Consider the following 15,764-nt stretch of genomic DNA (forward strand, 5'->3'; position numbering starts at 1 on the left):
GAGAGTATTCAACTTGTTCTGAGCAATCCGGTGTAGTGTTGGAAGATTCGAAGATTCAATCCCTAGAAAGATTCGAAGCGGATTGGATCGTAATAAAAGGATTTGATCCAATTTGGATTCCATCAGGATCGATTCGATATCGGATTCTATTGGCATTCGATCCGATTTGGATTAGATTCGATTTAGATTCTAGCTGGTTTCGTTCTGAATAGGATGCTTTATATTTCACAATATTAAAATCTCTCTTCTCTATAGCGAGAAGTGAAATTTTTAGAATTAGAAAATGATTGGAATTCGGATCTGATCCGATCCGACTCGACAAGGACACTATTTGATTGAGATTCAAGTGTAGATAGATTTGAGGATTCGATTCCAGGACTCTTGGATTAGTCATGTTTAGTTTATTGGATTATTTTATCTCAGATATCTTCGAATTGCGGTGTTGTGGATGCTGGGCCGCGTCATGTTTTTTTTTGTCATATTTGTTGGCCGTGAATTACATCTTCAAAGTTCTTCGAAGTAGATAGAAGTATTTAAATATCAAAGTGATGTGCAGAAGAGATATCGCTGGTGGTATGTTTGAAAATAAATTCTCGTGACAACCATAAAGTACAGGCCGTGATCTCTCAAGTTTGTGGCGACGAAGATGAAGAGCAAAAAGATCCAGCGTGAGATTGAGTTGTGGTCTAAAAACTAGGTTAGTCAGCGGAAGGGTTTTGTCCTCCTAATCCGCTTCAGATCAGCAAGTCCAACGACGCTAGCTTGTTGGACTTGCGCATCATTGCTATCAGCTCATGCATGCATACAAAAATTGCATTCTAAATATATCAAAACGACTTGAAAGCTCCCAAATAACCAAACAAAAAGCGTGAGTTATTTTTTTTTTTTAATAATTCTGATAAAACGGCCTGGGCGATCTTCATGCTTTCAATGTAAATAAAATCGTTAAAGATGATGAATTGTAGACATAACAATACTATTCTGCAATTTATCAGTTATATTGCTTTGAATAATCATACATGATTTACAAAAAAAAAAACATCGAACACCACTTACAGCCTATCAGCAGAAGTATTAAATCGCTATCAACTCGCTACTATTTACATACGAGACCGACATTGTAGTTTTCTTAAGTATGTGCTAATAACCGATACCTTCGAAAGGGTAGACGCAGGTGCCGGTGGATGGAAGCTAGCATACCTGCTGCTAGGCCATCGCGTTTACATATTACCACCACAACAAAATGTCTGCAGCGACGCATTCCATAAACATACGAAACACAAGCAGACTTGAGGCATTGTGGAAAAGAAAATGTACTCAACGACAGGATAACGTGTGTAACACAAGAGTGGTGCCACTACACCGCTCCCTCGGCGGACGCGTGGGGCAAGGAATTAAATGTTCCCATTATAAATAATTCATGAGCGCTCGTGGTTCGATTCTGCCGTGCGGCCCGTGGTGCCCTGGTGAACAAACATCAAACTCCTGCGCCATTCATTCAACCCTCGTGGAGGCTTATGGAGCAGAAGTTCACTCACTCACTGTCCCTAGTGGAGGCGGAGGAAAGGTGGCATGGAAAGTTTGACGTTTTTCTGCATGCGTCCGCATCGGTTTATGCTAACATACTTTCCTCGAGTGAAATGTAGGGATGTGTAGTCCGCGGAAGTTTTGATTCTTCCGCTTGAGACTCCGGAACCATGACCTACCGGAATGCGTGAACAGTTTCCTTTGCATCGTACTGGTTCAACTGCACGACGAAGTCGAGCTAAATCAACGCAGCAAACAAATGGAGCTAAAATAAATAACCAAACCCCTCATACGTCCAGAAAGCAGCTCCACGGTTTCTTGGAGAGCATGTGGGTGTGGAGCAGCGATAGCCGTTGGTACCACTTCCGGATGCATTGATTTCTAGTTTGCGCTGCGGTCATTTTCCCACCCGAAGCTCTAGTCAGGAACAGGAATCGACACTGATTTCTCCCTCCCATTACGCACCGGTTGATCTATTTCGGGCCTTTTGCCAATGGAGTGGAGTTTGCCATTTCATTTTCTTCGACGGCCGTTTGTGACCGCATCGACGTCTCCAGCGTGGCTGTACGGCTCGTAAGGTTCGACGTTGGTTCCGTCCTGCCTCGCTGCATAATGCATACAGCTCATTTGTGTTTGTAGGGGAGCCATTTGATGAAGATTTGAATTTCGGACAAGTTGGAGATGCCAAATGGGAGAGCTTTTCTTTCGATTGAATGAGCATTTTTTGCTGTTGTTGTTTGGTCTCGCATACAAAGCATTTTATTGGCATTGGATTTCGACCACGTTCACCTTCAACCAACAGCTGACAAGATGTGTTGTGTCTTTATCTATAAAGAAGACGAAGAATTTACGGCCCATTTTTTCCTTCACTATTCAACCGTGTTGCAGAACATATGGTTCTTCATTCTTAACAGGGCTGACGTTGGAGTTTTAGACGCCAATAAATTGTTGTATCTTTCTTGTTCATATCATATCGCTTTCTTATATCCATGCCAATGTTATGCTCTAAAAAGTGTTACTCTTCTTATGCAACCTTGATAGCTTTTTTTCTCCTCTTTACCTTTATACTACTAAATCATTCCTTCCGATCGAGGGTAAGAAGCATGTAAAAAGAGAACATCAACATTCAAAAAATTTGAAAAAGGAAAAACCTTCCTCGAGTCGCTGGATGCCCGTTAAAGGTTGCTTCTTTGTGATTGTCATACAACCCTCATCGATCGTCACGAAAGGAAGCGATTAAGGAAACGAATTCACGAAATGGCAACGATCTTGTTGGATAAAACTTGCCAGGAAAGTACGGTTCGTGACTGGAAAACATTTTTGTTAATTGATAAAGTTCTATTCCCTACAATAAATTTGTATCACTTTGTGAAATCAATTACATTTTATTGAACAGCTTCAAAAGATGATTATAGTTAAACATGTTTTATGTAGGATTTCGAGTTTTTTTACATTTTATGATTATATTACTCGCATGTTGGTATATTCATTTATCCAATGTAGCACGCTCTAAAAGATATTTTCTCTGCGTAACCTGGAAATGGGCATGAATTCGTTTTCATTCCATTATTTATAAGGAAAATCAATGGGGTGACCGGTGGTGGATTCGACAGTGGCGCCGGTCTTCATATGGCAAGACCGGGGTTCAAATCCCATCCGGACCATCCCTCTATAATGAAGACTGACTATCCAACTACGTGGCATCGGCAAATCTTGTGAGCCATTCGTGACCGTCGTGGGTCGTTAAGCCAAGAAGAATGAGAAAAGCAATTACGATAGCTAACCTTAGTGCTGGAATGAAGGAAATTTTTGCTTTCTATGCGAAATACTTTTAAAAAGTTTTTGCAAACATTAGTGAGAGAATTTTTTAATAACTTTCAAGGATGAATTTAAATACAATTTCCACAATCTGTAGCAGTGATTGAGTGATTTCAACCAAAGACACGGCAGTTAAGGAAAGCTTAACTGTAAACAATAGATAATTGGAAGTAATTCTTCCTAATGCTCGATTAAGTAACTTAAAAATACTTAAACATTTTATCTTTCTCCTGTTATATGAAACTGACCCGTGTGTTAAGTTTGGAAATAGTGTTGTGTTAAAATGAAATACAAGTGACATGCTCTAAAAAGCTTCATTTTCAGCCAAGCCGTATAACTTACCCAGGACTGCATCAAAATCAATCTTCTTCTTCTTGGATTAACGACCTTTAAGGTAACGTCGGCCATCAAACGGGTTACTAGTTACCACATAACCGGGAAGTTAATCTAGGTTTACAAATTCACCAGGAGTGAAAATAATGAGGCTTACCAAAGGATTGAGCGCGCGGCAGAAATCCTCGGGTTGCAGATTGAAACAGAGGTAGCAAAGACCAAATTGATTGATGGATCCATCAGCGACCCTACTAAGAAATTCGTGGGTGTGATGTACTAATGGGTGTCCGCAAATTTGAAGTCGTCCAAAACTTCACCTACGTCGGGTCAAAAGTCAGCACCGAAAACAGCATAGAGACGGAGTTGCGCGCTAGGATGCTGGCGAAACATCTCACCTCAAAAAACCTGTCGCGATGGTCGAAGCTGAGACTGTATCGCACCTTTATAGTCCCAGTACTCACATACGCCTTTGAGACATAGACCCTGTCCAAAACAGACGAAGCTCTCTTTGCCGCGTTTGAGAGGAAGATACTCAGAAGGTGCAGCGAATTAGGGTCGCCAGGCTCTGATGGGCTGGCCGTGTTATACGCATGGCACCGGACGACCCATCTCAGTAAGTCTTTTTAGGCCGTCCACACGGACAGAGGAGGCGTGGTAGGCCCAGATTGAGTTGAAAGGATGGCGTGGATTCATCCGCCATCAAGGCCGGGATAACGGATTGGCGGACGACGGGGCGGGACCGTCAGCTGTTTCTGCTGCGGCAGGTCAAGACCGCAAAGCGGTTGTAGCGCCTGATAAGTAAGTAAGTAAGAACATAATGATGTTTACAAACAACGCTGTCTATTATAAGGCCACGAAATCATGAAACGTCGGTATCATACACATCAGCCGATATTCATTGCACGATTTTTCGAAGGAATTATCCAACCCCGCTTCAATGTATTCGGATTGTGTTGATCACCATATATTGCTGTCCTCGTTCGAAAACTCGTTATGCTTTCAACGAACACCTTATTAAGCATTTCTCGGTTTTGCTGACAGGTTATACTAGGGTATCCCTAAGCTTTATTAATAAACCTTCAAACCGTTCTGCGAATAATTGAAAAACTAAGATAATAATAATTGGTTGGAATGCAGAGCTTTCTTACTAACTCACAAACGAATTATTGAGCTGGCACAATAGTATTTTCATATCATATTCAGTGTTCGTTCTTATATTAGTGTCCATCCACATGGTTTTATTTCCGCTGTACCACTATTAATTTAATGCAATTTGTATCCTCTGCTTACCCGACTACTGGTCTTTATTGATTCTAAGGCTGCGTTCGTTCGTGTTTCACATAGTCTTTTGCTGGCAAATCTCCTAAGGAGGAATCTTTTATATTCAACCGCACGTACAGTGTAAAAAATGGGCTTAGTGTATCTTCGTCCTTCGTTTGCACGTCTGGGGGATCTCAGACGCAAGGTAGAAGGCTTGTATTGTATGCAGATGTCCTCCGAATTTTTCTTCGCGTCTGTAGTAATTTTCGTTCCTTCATTATCAGCTATCATTTTCCAATATTCCATAAATCATTGTACTATTGCTCGTGTTTCTTCTTTCCGTGGGGTGACCATGGAGAGCAATTTGTTTTTCATTGTCCATATTAAGGCCTTAAGCAAGTCAGCTTTGAGAACCCTGGTTCTCATTCGTAGTATTTGTAATGGCTTCAATGATCTCAATAGTCTTAAATCTTTATATTTTAGTCTTGTGTGTTCTTGGTTGAAACCCGCGTGTACGGTTTGGAAACCTGCGTTCTCCTCGTGGACTACGAGAATTGAGAACATGGGCTTGAACAAGAGTTCATCTTCCGTCCTACGCCGATCAGTGTTCAATCCTGGGTTTAGACACGCTAGACATCCGGCGCACTAGGGCTCTAGCAATATTTGTTGCTAGCCTTATTTTAGGTAACGCCGACGCTTCTGCTTCCTAATCTTCCTCGACATGGCCAGGTCGCCAATCTGTTTCCAGGAAACTCGGACTAGAGTTGTAGTCCTCCATGCACGACTGCATCCAATCTCCAACAGGTTAGACTACACTTGATCGAGCCAACGGGTTCGCTGTGCTCCTCTACGCCTCGTGTCGAACGGGTCGCTGAAGAGCACCTTCTTGGTGGGGCATGAGTCCGGTATCCTCATCCCAGCCAACTCAGCATAGACATAGCATAGCCTTTTCTTGTTTGCTTGCGCCATTTCATCTCCTTCTTAACTTGTTTCGATTTTAGTTCCTCTCTAGCTACTTTTTGATTTATTTTAATACTTTTCTTCCTAAATTTTTCTTCATTTTCCTTTCATTGATTCTGTCTCCTTACGTCCTCTGACCCTAACGTTAATCGGTTTTTAGTATCTGAGTTTATTTATTTATTTTAAAATCTTAATAGGTTAGAAATTAAATTTATTATAGTGAGTTTAGCCTATAGGCCGACCACTCAAATAAACATGAAGTGAAATGAATTAGTTTTTTGAATTTTAAATCAGCCTTCATTGTGAGTGCATTCGTGCTAGCTAGTCGTAGCGGTAAATAGAAGAACACAAGTGCTTTGAAAATGCAATATGTAGCATTTAAATTCGCAGCAGGTTGTATGATCATGTAGGGTGCATGATCAGCATTCAATGATCGCTATTGTCGTGTAGCTTACAATATGCTAAATCAGATATTAAAACCGCATGTCGTAAGTTTAAAGGTGAAATTGGCCTTCACTAACGTTAATGTTTTCAAAGATTCTTCAACTAAACCACCTCGCTTCTTGTGTGTTTGACGGCTCTGCATCAGTATGTATATGTAAATTCATTTCAGCTGTACTTACGAAACCCTCTTTTTCTCTCGAAGGTTGGTGTTAATTTATGGCAACCAAATTTAAGTTTACAAACGGTTTCTTAAGATGGTGCCTTCTGCCGAGAGCAGACACCAGTGCGAAGCAGGAAAACCAAAAGTCGGCTGGCAAACGGACGGGGTCGTCGTCTCAGCCCTTATCTTCAAGTTCGGCATCGAGTGCATGCAAAGGAAACATACATCATGTTCCGATCCATCTCGACACTGAACGTTGTTTTTGTTACGCCAGTCCGTGGAAGGGTTTTCCCCGAACGAGTCACTTGCCACGGTACACGAGCACAATCGAAAACACACCACGTAGCTGTAAAATGTTTTGCTTTTCGTGCAACGAGCGACTGTACCGAACGGAAAATGGAGCATTTTAGTGGCTGTTTTCTTGCCTCGCACTCGAGGTTGTTTGCAACGAGCCAGAGTCGGTGTATAATAAAGGGTGTAGTGAAGTGAAACTGCAATTATCGTTGACTGTTACACAGGAAATGGCAATAATTTGGCTGATGGTACAGAAGCGATTTAGCAAATTTTCTTAAAGCTATTTATCTCATTCAGCTCATTTATATAGAAATGGAGGAAAGTGTGAGGCGTCCTATAGTTTCGTGGGGATCGGGTTTACTTAAGAAAAAGCTTTCTGTGAGTTGCATCAAATAATTTATTGTTAGTTATTCCTTCCAAGTTACAAAAACTAACGTCGTTGCATGTAATTCCTTCTGAAGGATTGCTTTAAACAGCGAACTAAAAAATTCTTTTCTTTTCAACGGTAGAACATAACTCGCTTGATGACGAACCAAACAACATAATGCGAGCAATAATGCAATCATAAATTGTACGAAGATGACCCTAAAAATGGTTCATAAAACCGGACGCTAGCCGTTGGTATAAAGGACTTCATCTGCCTCAGGCATTCGTGCCGATGTGCAATTATTTTAAAACCATGAGCCTACCACAGTGGGGAAAAGTTCCTCAAACTTTACACAATTCTTCCTTTATATTTGTCGGCGGAAAGAGGAAATGGGCTCGAGGAACTCGGGCAGAATGTTTGCGTCTTCTATCCTCTGTCCCAAACTTTACCACTAGCCATTGAAAGCAAACCCAACTTCAAGGAGCAGCGATGCATAAATTGAAGACTGACGAAATTTAAGCCTCAACTTCTTTTTTTTCTCTGAAACGATGTGAACCTTAGCATTAAAGCTTACCGAAACGAGTAGACACACGCGACACGTCATCGGTACCCCGCTCACGTGGCTGTCGGTTGCTTGTCATAATAAAGCTGTTTTCGGTAGAATCGTAACTGTCCTACCGGAATGGTTGCCTGTCGAGCGATGCGATTCTGGTGTTGTTTATTGCGTTTGTGTGTTACTTGACACGTATAATGATGTCGGCCGTGGACATGGATGGATGGCATGAAAGGCACAAGGTAAATGGCTGCTGGAATTGTTTAAAGTATCTGTTTTATGATACTATAATATAGAACTGAAAACTCTAAGGTATTTCGTTTCAAATTCCAAACAATATTTAGATTCTGGTGGCTCTTAGGAGAATAATTACATAAAAAAGATCTTATAAATCTGGAATATTATTAGAGAGCAACACCAAATTATCAAAAGTAAAGATTTATGATGCCAATTACAACAGAAGAAGAGAATACGTTTAGTCTCGTTAATGTATAATAATCTCAGTGAGATACACACAAGAGCTACGCAATTAACTCTCCACAAAAGTAATAATAGAAACCTCCAAAGTACTAACTGATTTACTTTACTCACGACTACTATTATACCTTTTCGAGAATTCCTAATGCAGACCTGACGTCAGTCTTTGATATCATTTAGAGCTCCAAATTCACAAGGAGTTTAAAGTTGTACGAATTTTCTCAGTAAAATCAGATTAATTTGAATCTTGCTAACTTTACTAGCCTTTGCAGCTTTTGAGTCACGCAGAAATTTTCGAGAAACATTATGGTCAATATTCTAAAGATTCAATGAGACAAAGATTTAATTATAAATCAGGGCTATTATACATTTTGACTGGGTACTTGATACGATCGCATCTTTTCACTTCCACTTTTCAATAAGATCCAGCAATAAAATCTCTCTTCTCCTGTCTACTGTTCAACACAACATTGGAAGGTGTCATATGAAGCACGGGGCTAGACAACGATATCCGTGGCACGATTTTCTAACGGTCTCTTCAATTTCTTGGCTTCGCGGATGATAGTGACATTGTTCGCAAGACGACAGCGAAGGTGTGTGAGGCGTACATCCGACTGAAACGTGAAGCAGCAAGAATTAGATTGATGATCAACGCGACGAAGACGAAATACCTGCTTGCCGGAGGCTCTGATCGTGATAGAGCCCGAATGGGAGTCGACGGTAACAACCTCGAGGTAGTAGAGGAGTTCTGCTATCTTGGGACTGTCGTAACTTCAGATAAGGATGTCAGCAGCAGATCCGGAGACGCATTGTTCAGGGGAATCGTGCCTACTACGGCCTTCACCGTCTGCTGAGATCCAGAAGACTTCGAGACCGCACGAAATGTGAGATATATCACGCGCTGAATCGCCCGTTGGTCATACATGACCACAAGTCTTGGACCATCCAAGCGGAGGATGCAAACGCTCTTGGCGTGTTTGAGCGTCGCATCCTCCGAACCATCATTGGTGGTGTGTTCGAGCATGGAGTGTGGAGGAGAAGAAAGAACCACGAGCTTGCTAAGCTATACGGAGAACCGGACATCCTGACGGTAGCAAAGACCGGCAGGATACGATGGCTGGGGCATGTTATGAGGATGCCGGACTCATGTCCCGCCAAGAAGGTATTCCTCAGCGACCCCCAGTTCGGCACTAGGCGTCGGGGAGCACAACGAGTTCGTTGGTTGGATCATTTGAAGTGTGACCTGTCGGAGATCGGATGCCTACATGGATGGGAAGAGAGAGATCTATTCTATCTATATTTCTTGGAGATCTATTGTTGACCGGGCCATGTCACGACGACGTGCTCTATAAAAGAGCAGGTCAACATGAGTGAGTGAGTGAGTGAGAATAAGATCTATAAGATCTAGACAAAGACATAAAACGTATAGAACAAGACCTATACAGAGTCGTCTAAAAACTCGTAATTTTTAATTAGCCTATTTACTGAGAGAATGAGTAAACGATGGAGTTAAACATCTACTTAAGATCCAGAAATCTACATACAGAAAGAACTTATAAGAACTAGCTGTTTACGTTAACAACGTTTAATTGAACAAATCTACTACTGTTCATTCTTGGCGTCGAAAACACGTTCGAAAATACTTGCCACGAGGGGCTAATCCACAAATTGTTGTGTTTCAATATGGCAGTCTTCCTTATCAATTTCGCGCAAAGTTAGCTACAGCACAAAACTTTTCGTCTAGTCTTGGATATGAAAACGGATTTTACCTAGCATGACAGAACGATGTTTGAACGCATTTGTATATACGTACCGGTTCAAATCTTGAAATCAAACTTTAATATGTTTTTGGGATACGTTGTTTTAATTTTTTCATTTAATGGTAAAAACCAAGAAGTTTATGTTGAACCACTATAAAAATATGATTTTCATTTGGTTTTCGTGCGCAGAAACTAAGTAATTTCATAAAATAGTAATGGAAAAAAGTTTGTTTACATTTTCAACTCTTCAACCGGCTAATATACATTTTCCATATCAATCGCAACGATTTTCGTATCTATTTGGTAGGATTTTGTGTCTATTTGTGGTGATTCGTTAAAGTATTGGGGTATTTTATATCAGTGCTCGAGAATTTCATAAGCGCTTGCGATATTCGCTAAAGTTGGTCCGCCGCACACTATCAATTGCATTTCCCTGTAAGGATAACAAAATGCACGGTCTTATTATTCATATGTCCTCTGAAATTAACGAGGACTCATTACTAGACTGCCGATACCACGTAGTTGGATAGTCTTGTCATCACTACGGGGGGACGGTCCGGATGGGATTTGAACCCCGGTCCTGCCGTTTGAAAACTGGCGCCGCTGTCGCCTACACCACCGGACCACCCCATAGATAGACCTACACTCCTTATTCCCTCCCGCCATTCACGCCTGCGTTCCTGCGACTGATTTCAGCTTTTAATAATACGTACCTCCTACAACGTCCCCATACTACAACGTCCCAGTTTCCCAATTCCGCTCTTGTCTTCGTTCAAACGTCCAACCAAATTAATAATAACAAATAATAATAATATCAATCGGTATCAAATGATGAAAAGGGTCATTAAGCCGTTATAAATACAACACTATTCGTTGAAAATCTCTTCAGCTGTATCTTGTAATTTAAATTGTAAGTTAATATAAAAAAAGGAATTAATTAAACTAACTGTTGACAACAAGCCAATGTTGTCAGCCATAGAAAGTGACGTTTTGGAAACATGAATAAAATGGGCGCAAGCCCTGACTTCGAAGAGACGCTTCAACCAGAGCAGACGTGTTTTCTCTTTTTTGTGTTAGCCAATCAGCAAATATAACCACTGACTCAAAATCAATACTAGCTACCTAACCTACCTACTTCTGTCCAGGCCATGACATGGCAGGATTAAAAAAGATAAGATTAGGTCATAATACCTTGTACGACGAAATATCCTTTGCGTTGAGATGTTTCTCCAACTTAAGAAGAGTAGTTTAACAAATTTATTTTTATCAAAAACTTGGTTGTAAAATAAAACCTCTAATTATTGGTTGTAGCTCGAAGAGCGATCTTTATTGCTCATTACCGTCTTTCCTCTGTAACAAATATTTCTCTGCAATATAGCAGATCTAATTTTGGAGTACATTAGACACAAACGACCGGTCCAATAGAATAATAACAGGACGATTCGATTGCTTCGAATGAAATCGGTCGCTTCCGGGCACGAAATAATTGCAACTGTGCAACAAAATAGCACTATTTGTCTGTCCCGCATTGTTCAACTCGATGCGTGCAAATCCGATCATTATAGTATCATCCCGGAAGACACAAACTCCTACAAACAAACAAAAAAAACACTGCACGATGCGGGACCGGGAATTGAAACGGAATGGAATGTCAAACGATGGGGTTATTATCGTCCGTTTATCATCAACGCGCTTTCATGTTCACGCCCGTGTCGCGTTCCGTGCCGGTAGCAAACACATAAACTACACAGTTGTACCACCATTGCACCGCTTCTCGATCGACTGAAGCTGTTTGGTCGTGCGTATTACGCTGCCGGGGTCTGGGCAGGCTAACGGTTGACAATTATAAAAAATAATCCTTCAGCTTCTGCTCATCGTGACCGAGACTGGTAGCGCGCGATAGATTTTTGCCTCTGATAATACAATTTATTTTGATTAAAACCATTAGATGGTGTCAAAGCTCGATGAGTATCGTTAATAAACGACGTTCCAGACGTGGTTAAAAAGAGGCTAAATCGTCGACCAGAAGGCCGAGGTTGCTGCTTGGTCGCGTGCCTGCTTGATTATGCTATTTTTATCTTGCTTTTTTCATTTAATCAAAGGTTACATTTTTGAAGTACTTAAATAATTAAAATATGAAAATTATTTTAAAGCATATTGAATCTGTTTATCGTCCAGCAAGCTTAAATTTAGAATTCATTCGTGTTTTTAAGCAAATACATCAAGTTCAAAGACCAATGAATCAAGATTGGGTCAAGCACAATCATCAATCAAATCTTCGCTGTAGTCAGTCTCCAAATAGTTGAACAGTTTGTTCCTCATTTCTGATTCGTATTTGCTGTTGTTAAGGTTGAACTCTATTTGTTTTGGATAACTGTGGTAAAACTGACTTACAAATCTTCCGAAACAACTTATGTTTATTCATGAAAAATCGACTGTGAGCTTTGCTCCAAGCAGACATTCAAAAAAAAAACCTGATGGAGGCTAGAAATATTCACTGCTTGCATTCCATTGTATATCGTATTCTTATAACTTAGCCTTACCGTCGTACACTAGTAACCACTCTGACAGTACTTGCTCCAGTCAGAATGGCAAATTTGGAGATTCACGCTTGCGGTGATTCTCCAAAACCTTTAGCTGACCGGTACTGACCGGCGAAAGAAAGTCCGAGGGATATGGGATTTTCTTTGCTAATAAATAGTATGATATTTATACACCTTTAGCTTCCCAATTGTTTTGCACGGAAATTGTCCAGTTTGCCATTCCGCAGCCATTTCGAATCGACGGTTGTCTGCGGCTGTCAATTGCACCGATAGCGTGCAACAAAATTACGACGCTCGAATGCGAATACTTTGGGCGATGGGTTTCCCTCGACACGCTTAGCACTATCGGTATCGTCATTTTATGCTAATTCATTTCCCATCAGAAATGCTCCTACCCGGCAGGATCCTCTGACACACCTCACGCTGACACGTGACCCTTTCGCGCCGTTTGATCGCGACAACCACTGTCAGTGCTTCAATGTTCTATGTGTATCGTGCAAACGCTACAAACGGGGTGGGATGTATGTAGATGAGAAACATCCTACACACACACACACACTCCAACGCATATAAAAGCTGCAACACTCCCTGCCGAGCTCTCCCAAAAGGGAGGTTTTGCTCGCTATCGGTGCTTCGATCAATGATTCTTTTTCGGGCCACCAGGCACCCGCCCAGGCTCGAGCCGTGGTGCGTTTAATAATAGATTAATACCATTAGAGTAATAACACTTCCGGGATGTAACGGAATCGGTTTCATTTCCGATTTTACTCGGCGGCTCGGGTTCGCTAGACTATCTAGGACTCACACATGCTTTTCTCTTCTTATTTCGTTGCAGCTTTATGAAGGAGGTGGTGGCAGCAAAAAATTATACACTCAAGCCACGAGTGGTACTGCCGGAAGACTATGTGAAAGGTAGGAAAATGTTTTGACAGGAGGAGTACTTCAAACAGGTGTATTTGGAGCATATGATCGAGAATATATCAACCGTTAAAACGATACAATCTTTTAAACTTTCTAGAGTCAATGAAATCCTTCTAAACGAAAGGAAAAGTTGTGCACGAAAGCAACCTAATAAATTTTGTTTGGCACAATGAAATGTCAATATTTGTAGTACGATATGAGTTCAAGCCCTCTAGACAAGCATTCACTCGTCTAGAGATGCCTAAACTCTGATTAAGTAGTGAAACTCTAGTCATAAAGAGATGCCTTGCAGGTGGAAAAGGAAATATGTTTTTCTATGAATAATAATACATATGATTTGATTTCTATCATTTTTCATTACCCTACGCATTGCAGCTGATGAAATGTATGTTAGTTTCTCAAAGCTTACAGTCCCATAAAGCACAATTTAACAGAGAGAAGAAGACATTCAATCTGACTTCACACTACACTTCACAAACAAAGACACAAATTTTTAGGGTTGAAAAGAAATCGTCCGAAATCATTCTCATGATAGGACTAGCCGTCCAGAATCTCTCTAAACATTGGTGAGATCACTGCTTTTAAAGCTTGTAAGGATCGTCATTGTAATGACTCCTTTCAATCGATGATTGTAATGAATGGAGGGAGGGACAATGGAGCTCTAGCTCTAGCCTCTAGCCATGATCTAGAGGCACATTGCGCCTTCGGATAGGACACACAAACATCGAATGGAGATATCCACTCCTGCACTTTGCATCTTCTAATCGTTTGCTTGGGATATACACAGCTATAGCTTAATCGTAACATACACACTTTACTATCAAACAATATCCAAACAGAAGGGGCCAAAAATCCTTCTGAGTGGAAGCAAGAAGTGGATCCGTGCTGCCCATTGCTGAGCGACGAGGGGGTGTGAAAATTGGAGGACGTGGGCGAAGGACACGAGAGGGAACACACGGATGAGACGTCACGATGGAAACCGAGTACCCGGCTTTTATCCTCGCTGTAAGGCAGAACTGTGGACCAATCACGTGAGGATTCGCTTATGGAAAATCGGGTGAAAAAACCGTTTAATTCGCTCGATACGATCAATGTGGGTCCTGGCGTTTGGGGTCCAGATCCTTACTTCAACAGTAATCTGATCAAAGTTCATTTCGTTCCTTAAAAAGAACGATCGGAGCTGGGTTCGAAATTTGGAACCTGGCAGGTTCATAGCTAAAGAAAAGAAACTGGATAACGGAAAGCATTAATCGAAAGGAACGAACGAGGTAAAAGGAACGATCCAAGCAAAAGGAAAGAAACTGGCAAAAGGAACGAACCTCTCGAAAGGAACGATCATGGCTAAAGGAACGATCATGGCTAAAGAAAAGCAACTAGAGTTGTGCGTTCCGGAATGAACCTGGCAGGTTCGTTCCTTTCCTTTTACAAAAAGACCCAGTTCTGTTCCTTTCCTTTTTTTCTGGAGCTTTCCCATCACTAGTAACAACCACGGGTGTCACTTAGCCTAGCCAAACACCCAAATCCTTTACTTAATGAATAAACATTTATTGAAGTGCAAGACTACCTACACCCTACAATTGTTCTTACTATATACAGTAAGCTACATGTTTGATTGTGAGCCACGAAAGACCAAAGTGGGCAGTCCGATGGTAAGGCAACAGCGCCGCCGGGCTTCACACGATAGGACCGCGGTTCAAATCCCACCCGGACTGTTCTGCCGTAGGGGAGACTGTCTACCGTACTACGTGGTCTAGTCTAGAAGTCTAATAAGCCATAAGATGACTGGCGTGAACCTAGAAGATCGTTAAGCCAAAAAGAAGACACGAAAGATTGTAAAGCTGTTACGCCAGTCGAAAATACATATATTAACAATATATCTAAAAAAATAATCTTAAGTGAAAGATGCTTACTTGCTCAAGTGATAGATGAATGCTTCGAAAATGTGTATTGAACTTTAATTTCTTGGATACCTTTCGTAGCAATGGCATTGGGGGTGGCTTGCTCTCCCCCAACCCCCTGTCTCGTCGGAGGGCCTCATCCTAGCTGATTAAAGTTCCGTAGGATGCCAGGACAAAAGGACGACCAGCCGCCCCTAACATGGAGAACAGACGCTAGTTATCCCCCCCCCCCCTCCCGCTCAATTTAGCCATACAACCCATCTTCCCAAGGGGTTGGGTTTCCCCGTGCTCAGATATTTGGAGAGATATGTTACCGTTCTGTACGCTGTGGATGTATTAGGGAGGTAGGATATTCGGTAGGAGGTAGGTATTCGAAGTAGGGTGTGGAGATCCTATATTAACCTTCAAGAAGTGTCGCACCATACCCGTAACAGTGCGGTATTGCTACA

The 15,764-nt window shown here is 41.5% G+C and overlaps 3 protein-coding genes across 7 annotated transcripts in view; 2 read left to right on the forward strand and 1 right to left on the reverse strand.

The window, feature by feature from the left end:
• The window catches only part of LOC126568810 (exportin-2), a 487,296-nt gene that overhangs the window by 351,023 nt on the left and 120,509 nt on the right, over nt 1-15,764 (forward strand). The window lies entirely within an intron of this gene.
• Nucleotides 1-15,764, reverse strand: part of LOC126568794 (chromatin-remodeling complex ATPase chain Iswi-like) — a 157,806-nt gene that overhangs the window by 59,095 nt on the left and 82,947 nt on the right. The gene's annotated exons all lie outside the window — the stretch shown is intronic.
• Nucleotides 1-15,764, forward strand: part of LOC126556100 (glycine receptor subunit alpha-1) — a 49,307-nt gene that overhangs the window by 5,079 nt on the left and 28,464 nt on the right. Inside the window, exon 2 of one of the 2 annotated variants that reach the window (XM_050211302.1) lies at nt 13,332-13,408. In XM_050211302.1, coding sequence (XP_050067259.1) covers nt 13,332-13,408 — 77 coding nt within the window. Of the gene's footprint in view, nt 1-13,331; nt 13,409-15,764 lie in introns of those variants that run through there. The other variant, XM_050211303.1, reaches the window with a different exon arrangement.

This window comes from Anopheles maculipalpis, chromosome 2RL (assembly GCF_943734695.1).
Source record: "Anopheles maculipalpis chromosome 2RL, idAnoMacuDA_375_x, whole genome shotgun sequence".
NCBI classification, from domain to species: Eukaryota; Metazoa; Arthropoda; class Insecta; order Diptera; family Culicidae; genus Anopheles; species Anopheles maculipalpis.